This window comes from Alosa pseudoharengus, unplaced genomic scaffold (genome assembly GCF_046254945.1).
Source record: "Alosa pseudoharengus isolate Yale_2024_CS ecotype anadromous, Long Island Sound unplaced genomic scaffold, YU_APseudo_1.1 YU_APseudo_1.1_scf_3, whole genome shotgun sequence".
In the NCBI taxonomy this organism is placed as follows: domain Eukaryota; kingdom Metazoa; phylum Chordata; class Actinopteri; order Clupeiformes; family Clupeidae; genus Alosa; species Alosa pseudoharengus.
Genome location: NW_027468718.1, coordinates 30,029,155 through 30,048,739, shown reverse-complemented (window position 1 = coordinate 30,048,739; position 19,585 = coordinate 30,029,155). Strand labels below are relative to the sequence as shown.

At 45.4% G+C, this 19,585-nt stretch overlaps 1 protein-coding gene across 9 annotated transcripts in view; it reads left to right on the top strand.

Annotated features, from left to right (window-relative positions):
• pikfyve (phosphoinositide kinase, FYVE finger containing) overlaps positions 1–18,796 on the top strand; it is a 33,464-nt gene extending 14,668 nt beyond the window's left edge. For 3 of the 9 annotated variants that reach the window (XM_076263985.1, XM_076263987.1, XM_076263984.1), the window contains 36 exons: positions 1,198–1,405; positions 2,299–2,325; positions 2,715–2,804; positions 2,896–3,034; positions 4,828–4,985; positions 5,144–5,255; positions 5,396–5,543; positions 6,449–6,610; positions 6,885–6,944; positions 7,040–7,169; positions 7,417–7,597; positions 7,698–7,772; positions 7,882–7,989; positions 8,264–8,404; positions 8,639–8,786; positions 9,143–10,476; positions 10,712–10,812; positions 10,923–10,994; positions 11,221–11,392; positions 11,556–11,734; positions 11,995–12,108; positions 12,449–12,557; positions 12,964–13,118; positions 13,545–13,635; positions 14,217–14,277; positions 14,371–14,508; positions 14,668–14,788; positions 15,327–15,422; positions 15,539–15,622; positions 15,883–15,977; positions 16,239–16,298; positions 16,485–16,661; positions 16,846–16,949; positions 17,268–17,655; positions 17,937–18,011; positions 18,134–18,796. In XM_076263985.1, the coding sequence (XP_076120100.1) occupies positions 1,198–1,405; positions 2,299–2,325; positions 2,715–2,804; positions 2,896–3,034; positions 4,828–4,985; positions 5,144–5,255; positions 5,396–5,543; positions 6,449–6,610; positions 6,885–6,944; positions 7,040–7,169; positions 7,417–7,597; positions 7,698–7,772; positions 7,882–7,989; positions 8,264–8,404; positions 8,639–8,786; positions 9,143–10,476; positions 10,712–10,812; positions 10,923–10,994; positions 11,221–11,392; positions 11,556–11,734; positions 11,995–12,108; positions 12,449–12,557; positions 12,964–13,118; positions 13,545–13,635; positions 14,217–14,277; positions 14,371–14,508; positions 14,668–14,788; positions 15,327–15,422; positions 15,539–15,622; positions 15,883–15,977; positions 16,239–16,298; positions 16,485–16,661; positions 16,846–16,949; positions 17,268–17,655; positions 17,937–18,011; positions 18,134–18,249 (5,729 nt within the window). In that variant the 3' untranslated portion in view covers positions 18,250–18,796. Of the gene's footprint in view, positions 1–1,197; positions 1,406–2,298; positions 2,326–2,714; positions 2,805–2,895; positions 3,035–4,043; positions 4,311–4,827; positions 4,986–5,143; positions 5,256–5,395; positions 5,544–6,448; positions 6,611–6,884; positions 6,945–7,039; positions 7,170–7,416; positions 7,598–7,697; positions 7,773–7,881; positions 7,990–8,263; positions 8,405–8,638; positions 8,787–9,142; positions 10,477–10,711; positions 10,813–10,922; positions 10,995–11,220; positions 11,393–11,555; positions 11,735–11,994; positions 12,109–12,448; positions 12,558–12,963; positions 13,119–13,544; positions 13,636–14,216; positions 14,278–14,370; positions 14,509–14,667; positions 14,789–15,326; positions 15,423–15,538; positions 15,623–15,882; positions 15,978–16,238; positions 16,299–16,484; positions 16,662–16,845; positions 16,950–17,267; positions 17,656–17,936; positions 18,012–18,133 lie in introns of those variants that run through there. The other 6 variants (XM_076263990.1, XM_076263988.1, XM_076263992.1 and 3 more) reach the window with 4 other exon arrangements.
• Positions 18,797–19,585: the final 789 nt, after the last annotated feature.

Here is a 19,585-nt window from a genome sequence, read left to right as displayed (position 1 = left end):
CATGCCGGTAGGGAGGGGCTGGGAGTGTGCGTGTGTGTGTGTGGGGGCCATGTACCTAGGTACGACCACCCCCACCACCACCACCACCACCACCACCACCACCCCCGCCTCATCTCCCACTAGTTTGACCCCTGGCCTTCATGACCTTCGACCCCTGTTATCTTGCTGATGCTGGAAGAAACTCCATCCCTCATTAAGGGGCACATGGCAGTATAAAGTGTATGATCTAAGACAAGCTCAGAGTGAAACAGTTGGTCGGTAGAGCTCAGGAGACGGCTGCTACCCACCCACGGGGTGCTGAAAGAGAGAAGTAAGAACGCCCTCAGCATGGTGTGCCATGTGTTTTGTGACTCGCGCTTGGGAAATCCTGAGGTGTGTGTGCGTGTGTGTGCGTTGCTTGTTTTGACCCCAGTGTTGCTTAACAAATGTGGTGTTGGTTTGGAGTGCTCTTTGGGTTGAAAGCGTGTGGTTTGATTGCCTCAGTTGACGGCACAGACATGGACATTACCGCCTCCTCCTTGACACTAAAGAACCTCAGTTCCTTGTACTAATCCATCTCAGTTTAGCAAACTTCTTAACTTACTTAGACTGAAATTCAGTCCGTCACTGTTGAAGGGTATGATTGCTGTATTACTGTTAAAATGCTAAATCAAATTTAAGAGCAGCTTCACTTGAAAATGCAACACTGTAGCCTACTTTAAAGTGCAACCAAATGTTTGTTTGAGTGCCTCTTTCAAAAAGAACAGCTTTACATTCAGTTTGCATAAGAGTCACACTGCATCTGACATAACATAGAATATTATATCTGCACACTATGGCCGGAATGTACGAAAGGCAAGGTAATGTGAAATAGGACCTGTGTGCCAAGTTTAGCATGTGTCTGGGGTTCTCTTCTTAAAAATACAGTAAAGTGTCCCAAGCTACTCATTAACCGGTAAGGCGTAAGTGACCTCACAAGATAATCACTGTCTCTCTCTGTGTGTTTGCTATTGCTGACAGTGTGCTGTGTGCCGAGACTGTTGCTTTGTCTGCTAGATAACAAACTGAAAGTATTTTTCTGCTGGTCTGACTTCCTCTTTCTCTGGTGTCTGTGCCCCGGCTTTGTGTGCGTGCGTGCGCATGTGTGTGCGCTTGTGCGTGTGCGTGTGCGTGTGCGTGTGCGTGTGCGTGTGCGTGTGCGTGTGTGTGTGTGTGTAGGTGACCTTCGCGCCTGTACATACTGCCGTAAGATCGCTCTGAGCTACGCACACTCGACCGACTCGGGCACCATTGGTGAGGACCTGAGCGCCCTGTCGGACTCGCCGGTGTCCGTGTGCGTGCTGGAGCCCAGCGAGCCGCGCACGCCTGTCGGGGGCCGCAAGGCCAGCCGCAACATCTTCCTGGAGGAGGACACCACCTGGCAGAGGTAACGCCAAAAGCTGAAGCATCCTGGACGAATAAAAGCAGTCAGTTGGTCACTCCAACGCCCTCCTCTTCTGCCCATTGGCAGATGATATTCTTTTGGCCCACTTCCCACAAGCCCTCTCTCACCAGCTTTCTGCCTCAGCTATACTTGCTCTCTACATCCCTGACCTGTTCACATCTAAGATTCCTCACATCTGCTTCTTAACTCTCTGGCTGAGTGTTGAATAGACAGTCTCCTCAATTAAGATGTTATTCATAGTTAACATTGGGGTTTTGTGCATAGTTGCTTAGTCATAGAAAAGTGCCTGACTAGGCACTGTTTAACTTTAATATTTTGATAAATTGTACCGTTTTCCCTGGAAATGTACCCTCGGGGCCATCATTGTGTCATGTTCGGTGGGTTTGTTCTCTCTGTTGTTACTTAAGTTTAAGATGCTACTTGCATTAATCTTCATTTTGTGGATGAAAAGCCCCCCCCCCCCCCTCTAGGGCTGAATGACTAATCTAGGATGATAAGCTTGTTTCACTTATCTACAAGACCTTCATTTTAATCTCATTTAAGTTATTTCGTCAAAAATATGTTCTCAAGAAAATCTCATTGCTTTCATGTGATGAATTACGTAAAAACAATAATATACTTTTATTTGGGGATGCAGCCACTTCACTAGCATGATGGAGCTTAAAGACAGAACATCCTTGATTCTTCCAGACTGATTGCATTTCATTTAATTTCATTTAAAGTGCATGGTTGTTTAAGATTAATCCAAAATAGACATGTGATGTGACACATTACCTTCCACCATTGCCTCTCAGCCTATCAAGGCCTCCTCCTGCTCTGAACTTGACCTGTCTCAAAGAACATCTTTTTTTCCCCTTCTCTTCCTCCTTGCGTAGAAAAACTCCCATTGGGATGAGAAAGAAGTGAGTTTGTGTGCCTTTGATTCTGAAAACCTGTAGACATGTAGTTGAGAAAACCTTTGTGGTTGTTCTCATCATTGTGATCCCTTGCATGCATGTGGTAAATGTTGTTTAATTGTGTTAGATTGATGATATTTTATATAATTGCATGTGTGTGTGTACACAATTTCTCCTGCATAATTTTGTAAATAATCTGCATGTACATGTGTATATATAGGGCTTAATTTCTCTTGCATACTTTTGTAAGTAATCTGATATGCATGTACATGTGTATATATAGGGCTTAATTTCTCTTGCATACTTTTGTAAGTAATCTGATATGCATGTACATGTATACGTACGGCTTTATTTTTACTGTTTTACTTTTGTGTGTGTGTGTGTGTGTGTGTTAGTTTGATCCATCAGGAAACCCAGGCTAGTGGACTGAACTCCAGGCTGACCGGAGTCCAAGAAGACGTGGGGAAGTCTCCCGCAAGGAAGAGGTTTTTATACCTATCTTCTATTGACATATCCAGCCGCGTGTATGTGTATATACCGTGTGTTTACTGTGCTATGATTGTCTGCCGTGGCCAGGTCAGCCAGCGTGACCAACCTGTCTCTGGATCGCTCGGGCTCCTCCATGGTGCCCTCGTACGACAGCTCGGTCAGCCCCCAGACCAGTCGTGCCATGCCTAAGCCTGACCACAGCGAGGAGGAGAGAAAGATACTACTGGTACGGATGTCTCAATCTTCTCCTCTCTACTCTCTACTCTTTGTCTCACGCTCTTCTCTTGCTTTCTCTCTCCATGTATTACTCTGTCTTCCATCCATTCTGTATCTATTTTCTGTCACTTTCCATGTGTCTCCTCCCTGTGTCTTGTCTCTCTCTCTCTTTCTTTCTTTTTTTTCTTTCTCTCTCTCTCTCTGTGCATCTCCATTTTCTCTCTTTCTCTTCTTCAATCTTCTCTGTGTATATTTCTCTGAATGAATCTCTTCTTTCTTTTTCTCTGACTCTCTTTCTGCTTATCATTGTCCACACTGCTAATGATGACTACAAAGACCAGTATAAATGCAACAATATGAGCTTCCTCACAGACCAACGACCAAGAGAAGCCTCTCATGTTCATTAATGTGATGCCTAAAATTCAGTGGATTCTGATTAGCCGTCAGCATTTTTCTTATCATCCTTCACAATATTGCTCTAGAAAAAAATCCCAGATGAATGATCAGATTGTGTGGTGTGGACGTTGTTGTTTATATTAGATAGAGCCATTCAAAACTGTATCCTATATAATTATAAAAGTATCCTTATATTTACTATGGGCATTGGGCATGGGGCTTATGACACACCTCCCTTTATCACCGTATCCGGTTGTTAAGTTGTGATGCAATAATGTGCCAATAATTCTTTTACTGGGTTCAACTGAGCCCAGAACGGCTTGTTTTTTTCCACAGACAGTAAAAGAAACATTTTGTTTCACTATTTAGAGTAGCCTACAAGAAAATGTCATTCTACTACCCCCTCCTTGCCTCGACCTAATAAAATCCTATTTTTTACGAAGGCCTGGACATTGCCCTTGATTATATCATCTGGCTACACAGCTACACTAATTACTCTGTTAGAGTCAAGCAATATTTTTACCCTTACTAAAATGAAGGTGGTACTGACAAGGTTTACAGATTGTGAAAACAGGCTGGCTGCGCTAGTAAACTTTTTTGGGTGCAGAAATGACATGTGACATCGGACTTAACAACCGAATTGGTCTCTGTGCATCTTTATATTCCTCTGTATCACTGAGCCTTTATATGCAGTTTGTGTTTCTATGTGCATTTTCCAGAGATGTGCTCACTTGCACAAGAGCACTGAAAGCTGTCTAGAGTCTCTCAATAGCAGTAATGGATCGCTGACAGTTATGGGCTCCATGAATTCTGTTTCATCACAGAGTAGGGCAGGCGTTAATAAAAAGTGGTTTGACCAGAAATTGGAGTGGAAGAAAAGAATGATGAGGGTAAGATGGCATGATGGTTGCAACGTCGACATCCATTCGATGCTAGCCCTAACTGTGTGTGTTGGTTTGGGACACTTTCTGTAATCTGCAATTAAACATGCAAAGTTTGCACAAATCACGCAAACCTGTCATAGAAGTAATTTTTGCACGTTTTTTGCTTCTAAATAATCTCTTATAGCATTAAAACAAGTCATACCGATCTGCCTGTCCTCGTACGTATATTGTAGAACATGTTTTAATGTATCAACTTTATTCTCAAACAGATCTGAAACTGTGTGTAGTCTGCTTGTATGTGTGTCTGCCTGCTGCATTCCCTTTGAGTGCCTCTGTCTGTCACTATACGCACTAACACACATATGTATGCTCCATCAGGGTTTAATACATATCTGGGGGGAAAACATCTTTCAATGACTGTCTGTCTCCTTTTTTATCTTGTAGTAGATTCTGTAACATAATATTTGTAGTGTTGCCGGTCAGTGGCTTCGCTTGTAAAGGGAGCCTTTGTTTGATCACACAGGACTCGTCCCAACTCAAAGACCTCTGGAAGAAGATCTGCCACAACAGTACGGGCATGGAGTTTCAGGACCACCGTTACTGGCTGCGGACCTACCCCAACTGCATTGTGGGAAAGGAACTGGTCAACTGGCTCCTGCGGAATGGAACCGTTTCGACCAGGTGGGATACACATTGCTCAAGGACTTGATTTTGTCCATTTGTGTCTGTTTTCGCAGCCAATAGTGAGGCAATATAATGCCAGTAGATTGAAATAGTGACTGAAAGTACAAGCTTTTGATTTTGAATAATATTCAGCCATTGTTCCACAACCTCTGTAGAGCCCAAGCCATTGCTATTGGACAGGCTTTAGTGGACGGGCGCTGGCTTGACTGTCTTACCCACCACGATCAGGTCTTCCGTGATGAGTATGCCCTTTACCGCCCCCTGCAGGTGAGCCAAAGTAGACCACAAATAATGGCTTCTAATCTACTCTGCCCTGAAACCTGTGGCTTGATATGAAACCTTTGTTTCTCTATTTTCTCAGTCGAAATGGTGGTGATTTAGGTTGATGACGTTGTATTGTTTTCCAGAACACAGAGTTCTCAGAGACGCCGTCTCCAGACAGTGACAGCGTGAACTCTCTGGAGGGCCACTCCGAGCCCTCCTGGTTTAAGGACATCAAGTTCGACGACAGCGACACCGAGCAGCTGGTTGATGAGAACGACTGTACAATGCCCAGTGAGTGTCTGTCAAGCTCTATCAAGTGTTACGGTTGTTCATCTTGGTTCGGTGCTATCTTTTAAAGTGCAGTAAACAAGTAAAGGGTTTTTATCTGCTTCTGAAAGGTTGATTATACAAAAGTTGTGACGTTGTGTAAAAGGCGAATAAAAACAAAATGTAATAATCTGCAAATATCATATTTAGCTGCAAAAAGGACACAGACAACATATCAAATGTTGAAAAAGACAAATTTGAATATTTCATGGTTTCAAAAAAAGTTGGGACAGGGGCAACAAAATGCTGGAAAAGTTCTATAATGATAAAGAAAATAAAAGGATGAATATTTCACAACTAATTAGGGAAACTGGCAACAGGATTGGGTATGAAAAAGCATCCCAGAGCAGCACAGTCTCTTAGAAGTAAATATGTAGGGGTTTTCATCACTCTGTAAACCTGTGTGGTCAAATTATGAAACAATGTCATTTTAATGCTTCTTAATATGAAATTATGAAGTATTTGGGAGTTAATCGTCTACAGTATCATTAAAATATTTAGAGAATCCAGAGAAATATTTGCAAACAAGGCATCGAGCTGAAAAACAATACTAGACCTGTTTCTGTAAAGAAAATCATTGTATGGGCTCAGGAAAACTTCTGATAGCCATTGTCTATGAGCACAGTTTGATACTCAATTCAGAAATGCTAGTGTAAACTTTACCATGTAACAGCCAAAATTGTATTTAGACATGATACAGAAATACCACCGTCTTATCTGGGCCTCAGCTTGTTTAAAATGGACTGAGGTTTTTTATGGGCTTTGCAGTGTTGTGGTGATGAAAGAAAAAGCCTCAAGTGTCACAATTACTTGTGTCCCTTAACACTTAGAGGAATTCATTTTCCTCCGTTCTTCGTTCTTTCCTCAAGGTTCCTCTAGCCCCAGTAAGAGAACGTCTGTGAGCAGTTTTCAGTCTGCAGTGGACAGTGACTCGGCAGCCTCCATCAACCTCAACATGGAGCAGGACAACGTCAACTTTCACATCAAGAAGCAGTCCAAGTACCCCCACGTGCCTCTGCCTGCCGAGAAAAGTGTGTGAGCCACAGCCTCGCTGTCTGTATTCTTCACATCTCTTGTCATCTCTGAGCCCTGTCTAAAGGAGATCATTTTTGTAATGAAGCCTTGTGTAAACAATCTTAGCATTGTGAAATGCCATTACATTGCTTAACAATTACCATGCAATTTTGGTAAATAAGGGAGATATATGGATGTTTATCTTAAGCATTCAATTATTATTTTCTTGGATGTTTATAGAGTACATTTGCAAGCCTGATTAGTGATTCTGTCATATTCATTCTCTCATAGCTGAGGTCCTAGTGTCTGAGGATGGTCAGAACATTTCCATCAGTGATGCCTTCATCAAAGGTAATTTTTTCAAAAGCATTTTGGAACTTAAGTAACATGGCAACTAGAATGGAGGCCGGTGAGGTGACTTACCATTGGCCTCTCTCCTCTTGTAGAATCCCTGTTTAATCGTCGTGTGGAGGAGAAGGCCAAGGAGATGCTCTTCACTCCACTGGGATGGCACCACAGCTCCCTGGACCAGCTCAGAGAGGAGAACGGGGAGAAGAAGGCCATGGAGAGGCTGCTGTAAGTTAGATGGGATATTTGCAGTTGGCTGTGTGCAAAGTAATAAAAGAAAACAGATCTGTAGGCTGTTGTTGATTGATTCAGTTCTTAAAATTAGGTCTGCCTAGTCATTCGTGTGGATCATTTTTGGTGCCGTCATTGGCTATCTAAGAGCTAACAAGGAAATAAATGGAAGACTATCTCTTTAGATGTGTAAGAATAGCTTATATTATTTCGATGTAAATTTGCTTCCTGATTTTCTCTCCAGCTCTGCCAACCACAGCCACATGATGGCGCTGCTCCAGCAGCTGTTGTACAGCGAGTCCCTGTCGCTATCCTGGAGAGACATCATCGTGCCCGTGGTTCGGCAGGTGGTGCAGACGGTGCGGCCAGACGTGCGCAGCTGTGACGACGACATGGACATCCGTCAGCTGGTCCACATTAAGAAGGTAAGACTCCTGAGATCCCGCAAAAATCCCTCTGGTATTTTAATACCTGGATTTAGACTGTTTAGCACTAGTCTCATATTATGTTTGTCTCTTCTTTCAGGTTTCAGGAGGGAAGAAGTTTGATTCAACTGTGGTAAATGGTTTTGTGTGTACGAAGAATATTGCGCACAAAAAGGTATAGTGAAATTTCAAAGTACAGTAATGTTAATACAGCTCCTTTACATTCAACAGTTGAGTCATTTTAATGGTGCTGATCATGTATTTCTATGCATTTGTGTGTTCAGATGAACTCCTATATCAAAAACCCCAAGATCTTGCTGCTGAAATGTTCAATTGAATATCTGTACAGAGAAGAAACCAAATTTACTAGCATTGATCCAATAGTCTTACAGGCAAGTACAAAAAAATGTCTTCTCATAGATCATTTGGTAGACAATAGACATCAAGATGTAAACACAAGTGTTTCTACCGGAATTAATTGTTTATTTCACTGTTATGTCAATGTTTATTGCTTTGCATATAACTGAAATAGTGTAATATAAAACATAAGTAAGCAAAGGCCTTGTTATCTATGGGACCACTCAGACTTTCATCCATTTTTGATGCAAATTGGTCTCTCCAAATGCCCTAGAATCATGAACAGTATCTTTCCTATGTCTCCACCAGGAGCGTGAGTTCCTCAAAAACTACGTCCAGCGCATTGTGGACGTGCGGCCGAACCTGGTGCTGGTGGAAAAGACGGTGTCTCGCATCGCCCAGGATATGCTGCTGGAGCACGGGATCACTCTGGTCATCAACGTGAAACCTGTAAGTCCTTTCACCTCTCTGCCGCATGCTGTATCAAAAGTTACTTTTTAACAATCATTAGACTGTTGAATGTTTCTGTTGAAGTAATTAAACAGTAAGTAAACAGATCAGGCCATTTGCTCAAGGGTTCATTAATGTCTTCAATGGATAGACACGTTTGTATTTCTCAGTAGCTAAGAAAATTGTGGGTAACAACAAATCAAATTTTAAAATTATTATTCCTCAACTATACAGCAAGTGCTGGACCGAGTGAGCCGCATGACGCAAGGGGACCTGGTCATGTCCATGGACCAGCTGCTGACCAAGCCTCGGCTGGGCACTTGCCTAAAGTTTTACATGCACTCCTTCCAGCTGGCCAACAGTACGTCTGCTCCCCTCGCGGGTAACACAGGAATTGGGTTTGCCTGATTCTTTCTGTGTATATTGTATGTTTTCTTTTAAAAGATATCTATAGATAATACTCTACTATAGACTATACTATACTATACTATACTATACTATATCTCTGCATTCTTGTCTTTTTTTAAGGAAAATATCGTACTTTTCTGTTAGAAGATTCTCTGAAAAATATGAACTAGATTGATACCATTGGCTCTAATTTTATACCACAAGGCACACTATATAGACTTTGTGCTTCGCCTGATGGATTACATGTCATACAAATTCGAGGCCCATTCCAGTAATTTAGCACAGTGAAATTACTTAAATAACATGCCCTTCTCCCCCATCCTGTGACAGATGATCAGAAGACCCTGATGTTTTTCGAAGGCTGCCCCCCTCAACTGGGCTGCACTATTAAACTCCGAGGCGCCTCTGAGTACGAGCTGGCGCGTGTGAAGGACATCATTCGCCTGATGATCTGTGTGGCCTACCACTCGCAGCTGGAGATCTCCTTCCTCATGGACGAGTTCGCCATGCCTCCAAGCCTCACCAAGAGCACGTCCTTCCCCTGCCTGCTGGAGAGCACCACAGGAGAGGAGGAGGAGGAGGAGGAAGAGGAGGAGGAGGAGGAGGGTCAGAAAGGGATGGTCCAAGGAAACGGATCTGTGGCTGACCAGAGTGACGTCTCCCAGGGCACAGACAGTGACGTGGTGCTTGATGAGTCCAGGAGCTCCCACTCCAGGGTACAGTCCGTGTCCGAGTCATCGAGCAAGGACCAGGAGAGCCCCAGGCCGGATGTGAACGACACCGTTGGCTCGGTAGCCGACTGCGAAGGCACCGACTCGGGCTGTAAGACGTCCACTCCGCTGTCCTTCACCTCCTCCAACCCTGCCTCCGTGCCACTGCCCTACCTGATCTCCGACCTTGAGGAGCTGGCCGACGAGGAGGGGCTGCCGCAAGTGGCCCAAAATGACGCTGGTGGGACGAAGGAAGGCACCCTGGTTCACGCCGACGATAACGATAATGGCACCAGCACTGGCACCGGCGCCTCGGGCTCGGACACGCCACCGACGCGCCTTTTCCGTGACCCCCTGCAGGACGACACGGGGCTGTTTGTCACCGAGCACGTGGCCTCGTCCGACGACCGGCTCAAGTCGATATCGGCGTGCTTCCGGCAGGAGCTGAAGGACATCATCCTGTGCATCTCGCCGTTTGTCACCTTCCGCGAGCCCTTTCTGCTCACGGCCCCCGGTCTGCGTTGTCCGAGCCGCGACTACTTCCCCGAGCATGTTTACCTCTCGCCGCTCCTCAACAAGGACTTCAAGGAGCTGGACGGGCGCCGCAAGAGGCAGCTGCTGAAGGACTCCGGCGTGGCGACGTCGGCAGCATCCGGAACGCCGGGGGCGTCACTGACCAACGGCGTCGGGGGTGGGGGGCCGCGGCCCATCCAGGTGCTGCCCTCGCACCCGCTGACCAGCGCGCGCATTGCCGAGCAGGTGAGCTGCAGCCAGGAGCTAGCGCGCATGCTGGCCGACTACCGGGCGCAGGGCGGGCGTATCCGCCAGCGGGACGACCCCTTCTCCAACCCCCAGCAGCAGGCCAGGGAGAACCAGAGCGCCAGGGCGCCGGTCAAGGCCGACAGCGAGGAGGAGAAGTCGTCAGGGCAGACGGACATCACCTGGGCCACCAAGGTGAGACATTTTTCAACACGAGGGTCTTAAACTCACACAAACACAGTGGACTTCTGTGTGTTAAAGTGTATTTTGCTTGTGTGTGTGTGTGTGTGTGTGGGGGGGGGGGGTGGTCACTGCTAATCTAATCAATACACATTTACCTTGTAATTTTAGCTTAACTGTCATGAACATGTCATGAACAAAAGTTATATTTCTGTCAGTTGCGCATACTCTTATCCATGTGTTTGTGTAGCTGGACTGCCTGAACCCCATCAATCATCAGCGTTTGTGCGTGCTCTTCAGTAGCTCATCAGCGCAGTCGAACAATGCACCCAACCCCTGCGTCAGCCCCTGGTAAACCCCACTCCTATTTGGATCTGTATAGTATAGTGGTATGGTCGAGTAATGTCATAGGATGCCTAACTTTGCCTTGTTGAATTCACATTTCTGATTTATTCTCATAGGATTGTGACAATGGAATTCTATGGAAAGAATGACTTGACTCTTGGTATCTTTTTGGAGAGATACTGTTTTAGGTAAAAATTATCGTCCACAAGTTTTTGTGATGCTATAATGTTGCACTGTACATAAATGAACAACAAATTATTATTATCCATTCTGCTATCATCCTGGTTTCCTCTGACTGAGTCTCTCTCTCTCTCTATCTCTCTCTCGCTCTATCTCTCTCTCGCTCTGTCTCTCTCTCTCTTTATCTCTCTCTTGCTCTCTCTCTCTCTCTCTCTCTCTCTCTGTGGGACACAGGCCTTCTTACCAGTGCCCTAGTATGTTCTGTGAAACTCCCATGGTACACCATATTCGGCGTTTTGTGCATGGCAACGGGTGTGTCCAGATCGTCCTCAAGGAGCTGGATTCACCTGTGCCAGGCTACCAGCACACCATCCTCAATTACTCCTGGTGCCGCATCTGCAAACAGGTAACAATTACTCCATAGAGATAGACTATGCATAGAGATTATTCTGGCTTTTTGAAGCATAGATACTCATCTTAGGAGTTGCTTTCTCTCTCTCTTTCTCTCTCTTTCTCTCTCTCTCTCTCTCTCTCTCTCTCTCTCTCTCTCTTTATTTCTCTCTTAAAAGGTGACTCCAGTAGTACCCCTGTCCAATGACTCCTGGTCCATGTCTTTTGCCAAATACCTGGAGCTGCGTTTCTACGGACACCAGTACACGCGCCGTGCCAACGCTGAGCCCTGTGGCCACTCCATCCATAAGGACTACCACCAGTACTTCTCCTACAACCAGATGGTGGCCTCCTTCAGGTAAGCCTCCGCCTTGTTTATGCACTCTCTTATGTCTTCTTGTTATGAGCCATCATTAGCTGCTGATACAACTGCAGCTTTTATACACATTTTCACTTGCTTGGCCTATAATGTGAAATGATGAAATTGGTTAGTTTTGTCTTTAGAGCTAATATATCAAAATCACTTGACTTGACAAAGGCATGTTGGATACAAATATGTTGTTTACAATGCCTGTTTGTATTGAAGCCAAGGGTATTTCCTGATCTCTCTCCCCTTAGCTACATACCAGTGCGCCTTCTGGAGATTTGCCTCCCTCCTCAAAAGATCATCATCAGGAACCAGGGCCCCTCTAAAAATGGCATGCAACAGGACCTCAAGGACTTCTTACTGAAGTGAGACTCTCCAGTAGCTTCTTACATGATTTCAAATGTTTGGGTGGCTCTTCATTCGTGATATTTTATTTTCCTTTTATTTACCGTACTTAATTGTTTTTAATGCTATTGTGTTTTTGTGCCACTGTGAGTTTCATTAACTTTTTTCTCCATCCATTTTCTTTATTTGATCTGCCTTTAATATTGTATTTTTTTTTGTAGTTTTAGTTGCTAACTAATAACTATGCTTTAATCCTTTGATTCCTTTTTTCCTTGTGTAGCATATTATAAAGCACTTTTTGTTTCAAAATGTGCATAAACTGAAATGATTTGACCTTGACTTTTTGTGTTCTCCATCCAGGGTATCTCAAGTGTATCTGGCCATAGATGACCGTCTCACCTCCCTGAAGACGGACACCTTCAGCAAGACCCGAGAGGAGAAGATGGAAGATCTGTTTGCACAGAAAGATGCAAGTATCCACATCGAACCCTGCAAACAGCACACCGTCAAATCATGCATGGTGAAAACAAATATGGCTGACATTGTTCACTCTGCATTGTGTTTTGATGAAATGAAGACCTTCGGAATGAATACTGGGCATAAAGTTCTCAAGTGCTGTGGTGAAGTTCACTCGCAGGCTGGGTATTTTCAGGTTGCCTTCAGATTATACATCATTGCCTGTTACGGGACAAATGGTGGTGGTTAGTGAGGTTCCCCGGTCCACGTTTAAAGTGCTTTGGGTGCCTTGAATAGTCTATACAAATACAAATGTGTTGTTGTGTTGAAAATGACTTAAGCCATAGACATGTCTCCTGCTTTAAGCCCAGTGCATATGTCTGTAAGCGTCTAAATCTCCCACTGGTGTGTGTGTGTAGATGGAGGAGGCAGAGCTGCGTGGCTGGATTGAGAAGCTGCAGGCCCGTCTGCAGGCCACAGGACTGGAGTCCCCTCACCAGCTGCAGGTCGTGCTCGAGTCCGTGGTGGTCAAGAAGCAGAGCCTATGTGAGACCCTGCAGTCTTGGAACAGCAGGTGAGTCCCACCATCCCACAACTGCTCACTGACAAGGATGTGTGTTAGAATATATTATAAAGACAACATAGAAATTGCATGATATTGTGTGATATACAAAGTGTTAAGTCTAACTAAAGCTGAATAAATAACTAGGCAAAAACTGTTTTCTAATTTAACACTGTAATCACAAACATTGATGAATCAGCTCAGTACTCCACACGATAGCTGTAATTCAAGCGTGAGAACTTTGCTTTTTTGCACTCTTTGCACTTTGGCCGGCATTTGAATTGGAGCCCCATACGTTTGTCAGTGTACAGTATAAGGGCCAGTTGGTTCTGAATCTATGTGGGCTCTGTTGGGTGTTTGTCAGTGTGTGAGGGCCTGTTGATTCTGAATGTGTGTGGGCTCTGTTGACATGCCGGTAATGTGTTGTGTCTTTTTCAGACTGCAGGACCTGTTCCAGCAGGAGAAGGGGAGGAAACGTCTGTCTGTTCCACCCAGTCCAGGGAGACACAGGCAGACCGAGGACAGCAAGGTCAGGACATGACAGGCCTTAGGGTCCGCAAATGAAGCGCTGTCTGATTTTTTGGAATGTATGTGCCGCTATCACGTCTGGTGTAGCCAGATCCATTGAGTGGAAGAAGCTAATTGTTGGAGCAGACGTACCGCAGAACGCTTCAGTTACATACCCGGTGTAGCCACCCTGTTACATTAGTCCTGTCTAGCCTCCCTGTTACATTAGTCCTGTGTAGCCACCCTGTTACATTAGTCCTGTCTGTGTAGCCTCCCTGTTTCATTAGTCCTGTCTGTGTAGCCTCCCTGTTTCATTAGTCCTGTGTAGCCACCCTGTTACATTAGTCCTGTGTAGCCACCCTGTTACATTAGTCCTGTGTAGCCTCCCTGTTACATTAGTGCTGTGTTTGGTGTTGTTGGTTCTTAGCCTTTTTTTAATTATGAACTGCAGACATCAACAGATGTTTAACTTTGAGTCACTTCTGATTAGGGTGTTGGGAATGCTTATTGATAATGTCTGTATGTGACCTGGATCTTCTGGTCATGCTGTAGCGGTGGACAGTTTTGGCCATTGTTAACAGTTTACTGTTCCTTTATCCTCAGACGAGCGCACACGAGTCCTCACCCCGAAACCCCTCCCCTATGGTCCAAAATGGAGACAAGGGTGAGAGCATTGGCTGAGCCACTCTAGACCTGTATTCTGGTTGGCCATTGCCCTATGACTGACTGATGGTGTTTTCATCGTTGTCTCTTCCAGAGGATCGTCACCTGAGCACATTGCCCTCGACCTCAGGCTCCATCTCCCTGGCACTGCCGTCTCCTGGAGACCCCGGCTCCGAGATCGCCACCGTAGGACCCTCCTTTGCTGACCAGGACTCTGTCAGCCTCCCAGAAGGTAACCACACGCACACACACACACACACATAGACACACACACAATTTCATGCATATAATACATACATGATGTGCCAAGTTTGTGCTCACCATATCAAGACTTGTATACACATGCCTATTTAATTCCCTGATGCTGAGACATTCTCTTCTTGGTTTTCAGATGTGTTTGACGGACACCTGTTGGGTTCCAATGACAGCCAAGTGAAGGAGAAGTCCACCATGAAAACCATTCTGGCCAACCTGCTACCTGGCAACAGCTACAACCCCATCCCCTTTCCTTTGTGAGCATGAACGTGTCACTCTCACACCAGGTCTACACTGGGCCCGCAACTGAAGCGCTCCGTTCGCGATGCGTTAAAATAGTTTTAGGGCCCCAACTGGCTGGGGCACCTGCACCGTACGCCGGCGACCTTTCTGGATCCCACCCCGACTCTCTCTCCCACTCACTTCCTGTCATTCTCCACTGTCCTGTCTAATTAAAGCCATAAAAAGCCCCAAAAAATATACAAAAAAATAAATAAATAGTTTTAGAAGACTGGTCTATTTTTTTCGAATGTACGCACCGCTATCCATCACGTCTGGTGTAACCAGTTCTATTGATTATAGCGGAAGGTAATTGTTGCAGCAGACGCTGTGCCAACAGAACGCTTCAGTTACAGTCGGTGCCCGGTGTAGCCTCCTCGTTAGTCATTCAGTCATTCTGCTCTCTTTATAAATAATACAAATTGGACTGCGTTTAAGGTTTTTAAAGTGCTCAGTGGTGATCTTGTGAATGACCTGTGAACCTGTAATGAGCTGACCTCTCCCATGCTTTGGCAGTGACCCAGACAAGCACTACCTGATGTACGAGCATGAGCGCGTCCCCATCGCTGTGTGTGAGCGTGAGCCCAGCTCTATCATCGCCTTCGCCCTCAGGTAACCCTTCCACCCTCTCTTCACGCACCCCCAGACCCAGAGCTCCTTAACCGAGGCTGTCCAGGGCAGCGCTAGCATGTGGTCTCTGACTGACTCTTCTCTCTGGACTCGCCTAGTTGTAAGGAGTACAAGACGGCCCTGGAGGAGCTGGCTAAAACCACAGCAAAGCCAGGCAGTGAGGAAGCCATGCAGACCAGCAGGTACACTTTTGTATTTAGAAACCTTAAGTTTATATAGCTACCATTGTATTATGAGAGGGGCATGTTCATATTGAAAGAGTCCTCTTGACATTTACTTATGTAATGGGGTGAATGAGTTCGTAGCATACAAAATATGCAGACATGCTGAAATACTGCAGGGTGAGCTCCTAACTCACAACAGTGTCTCCATGAAAGTGTCCACTGAGGTCAACATGCTGCTTTTTAGACTGAACTATTTCTACTTCTTTCTTTGTCTGCAGTGTTGGAGAGAGTCGTGCCAAGAGTAGCCCTGCAAAGCCCAACGAGTCCATCTCCTCTCAGATTGGACGCATCACTGTAGACTCAGACCCCCTGAGTGAGTGAACTAACAATACTGGCAGCCATACTTGGTTTCGAAATCTAGAGGTCTTTCCTCTCTGTGCCCTCATCTGGAGAACTTCATCTTTTTATAATGCAATGTGTATTGATTTTTCAACTTAGAAATACACAGCATTTGTCAATAATGGTCAAATTTTCAAATTTTCCCAAAATATCTATGATGTAAGACATTTCCTTAATATTTAACTCTGTGTCTCTCTCTTTCTGTCTGTCTCTCTCTCTCTCTTTGTGGTAACAGAAGAGATAGATGGAGGAGACAAACAGAAGAAGCAAGCGGGCAACCCTCACATTGAGCTCCGTAAGCGCACACACACACACACACACACACACACACACACACACACACACCCACCCCTCTCCCTCACATGCATAACAGTCCTGATCAATCCCTTTCTCTTAACAGACGTTTGGGCTTGTGTTCACAGCCGCCCTTGTGAAAGTGCTGCTGTGTGTAAGCTGTGCTCTTTGTCCCATTGGCCAACAGAGTTCTCGGATGCCAACGCCAAGTTCTACTGCCGGATCTACTACGCAGAGGAGTTCCACAAGATGCGGGACGAGATCATGGAGAGCACGGAGGAGGACTTTGTGCGCTCGCTGTCCCACTGCGTCAACTGGCAGGCCCGCGGCGGCAAGTCTGGAGCCGTCTTCTACGCCACCGAAGGTGAGCGACCTCTGGCCTTTGTCTGTCTGATTGGCACACATACTCTACCTGCCTCAGTGCTTCCCATAGACAACTGCATTGTCTGTCACCTTCTGGTGGTGGCAAGTCAGAACCATATTGCTGGTATATGTGCTGATGTTGCATCGTGACTCTTTTATTCGCCTGCCCTCCTTTCTCTTTCTAGATGACCGTTTCATTCTGAAACAGATGCCCCGGCTGGAGGTGCAGTCCTTCCTGGACTTTGCTCCTCACTACTTCACCTACATCACGGGCGCTGTGCAGCAGAAGGTTGGGGCGTTTTGCAAGCATTTACAACATCTCAGTAACCATAGATATGACCTTAGTTCCTTATTTATGCAAATAGCTCTATAATGGAAATGTAAATAAAATCAGCAGTGTAGCTGTACTTGCTAGCAAGCATAGTGTGTATATAAGGTCTATTTGGTGCTTGGTACTTTTACGGCGAGAGAAATGTGAACTTACTGCCAATTTCTATGGAGTTGAATGCACATACACATATTAATATCCTCATATAATAATAATGATATTAATAATATTTGTTATGTATAGCGCTTAACTGTCATTCCTTGCCCCTGTACCCTGTAGCGTCCCACTGCCCTGGCCAAGATCCTGGGCGTGTACCGCATCGGCTACAAGAACTCCCAGAACAACACAGAGAAGAAGCTGGACCTGCTGGTCATGGAGAACCTGTTCTATGGTCGCAAGATGGCGCAGGTGTTCGACCTGAAGGGCTCGCTGCGGAATCGCAACGTGAAGACGGAGCAGGGCAAGGAGAGCTGCGAGGTGCTGCTAGACGAGAACCTGCTCAAGCTGGTGCACGACAACCCGCTGTACATCCGCTCGCACTGCAAGGCCATCCTGCGCGCCGCCATTCACAGCGACGCCTACTTCCTGTCCAGCCACCTCATCATCGACTACTCGCTGCTGGTGGGTCGCGACGACACCACCGACCAGCTGGTGGTGGGCATTATCGGTAAGGCACAGTACCTCGCCAGTTAGGATAGGTGCTAATTTAGTAACATTTGTCATTAATTGTTCCTGTGCTCAAAGAAACTGGCATAACTCCATACTTAACTCCAGACCATCAACACATTTCTTCAGGAGTATAGGCTGCCCAATACAGCAGTGTCTCCTTATCTTTTATAGGAGTATTTTAAATATGTATTTAATCCACCTGTCTTGATTGGGAACTAAGCCTGTTGTTTTTTCACTGTTTTATCCTAATATGTCGGCATCTTTTCACTAATGTCCCAGATTACATTCGCACTTTCACCTGGGACAAGAAACTGGAGATGGTGGTCAAGTCCACAGGCATCCTTGGTGGCCAAGGTACTGCATCTACCCTTTACTTTTTGTTGTCCCATTGTTCTAGTCGTACATATTCTACTTTCTACAAGTGACGTTCACCATCTGTGGTTTATAATCTGGCTGACATCACTTTTGTCTTTCAGGTAAAATGCCCACAGTGGTGTCCCCCGAGCTGTACCGCGCCCGCTTCTGTGAGGCCATGGACAAGTACTTCCTCATGGTGCCTGACCACTGGACGGGGCTCGGGGTGAACTGCTGAGGCAGAGACCAGGGCTGTGTGAGTAGGGGACGGGCTGGGCTGGGCTGCAGAGTGTGTAACAGTTACCAACAGCTCATCCCCACCGACCCTGGAGACAGGAGTCCCCTCCCCTCCCGTCCCGTCTAGCGCACTAGACCTCATATGACCGCGCTGGACAGACCACGCCCAGCCCCCAGAGTTCAGCTCACAAACTGCCAGTGCCTCAGCCACAGACACTCGATGACGAACGGTGCCACAAATGTGTGTGAGTTGGACGGTGTTAGAGGGTGTACGGACGCATACACACACACATATGGACGCGGAGACACCGACATTCGTATTTATGGGATCCTTGTGAGTTCCTCGTCTAGTTGTGTTGTACATTTCAGTCACTTTGATTGTGCCAACACTGATGTTGTTTGGCTCTCCCTCACGATTGCACTGAAGACAGCTGTTGACACGTTAGGCTGTATGTAGTATTGTTTGTTTTAAACTAATGATTATAAAGAACGCTGTACGTTTTGTCATACATGTAAAGAGATTATGTAATTAAATAATATTAACACAACTTTGACTTTCACCGAGTTTGCTCCTTTTCCCACCTACCTAAGGATGTTTGGAATTAATTATTACATATACGGCACGTAGTTTGAGATCACAATGGTAGACGAGGTTTGTTTCTAAAATCTACTAGTAAACAACAAATCACACAAGAAGCTGTAGGGAAGAGTTCAGACAAAATAAACAAGGGTAATAAATTGCTCTTGCCAATTAAACAACATTCTCTACACAATGATGGTTATTAATCAAATTCACATGATCACATTCAGTCATGCAAGACTGACGGATGTAAAAAATCTTTTAGTTAGAACACCTGCTGAATAGAGTGATCTCAAATTTGCATTATACTGGCGATAGCTATGAAGCTGTATGCAAATCTTCCAACTGTTGACAGGGCTGCTCTTCCTGACGAACCGCTGCCAAAGAGAGCGAGCTTCCCAAGCTGGGAAGACATTCCAGGATTGAACACATCAGCAGTACATCATATTTGGTCACAGACATTTGGTCAAAGACAGACATTTAATTCAATCAAATTTTAATATCATTATATACTTATAAAACACAAACCTCAGCTGACACAGCCCTCAGCATTTTGGTACTGCATCAGGAACTGGCATGAACATCTGGTACACACAAGATTGTCACAAATGGCAAAAAAAAAGCTTTCTCTGGTATAATACTGCTAGTTCCACCCACACTCAGTATCTGCATCACACCACTTCATTAACTCAACATGTCATATTCATCATATTTATCTTATCAAATTTGTAAGAACTTCTGTGCTTTTTGCTATAAA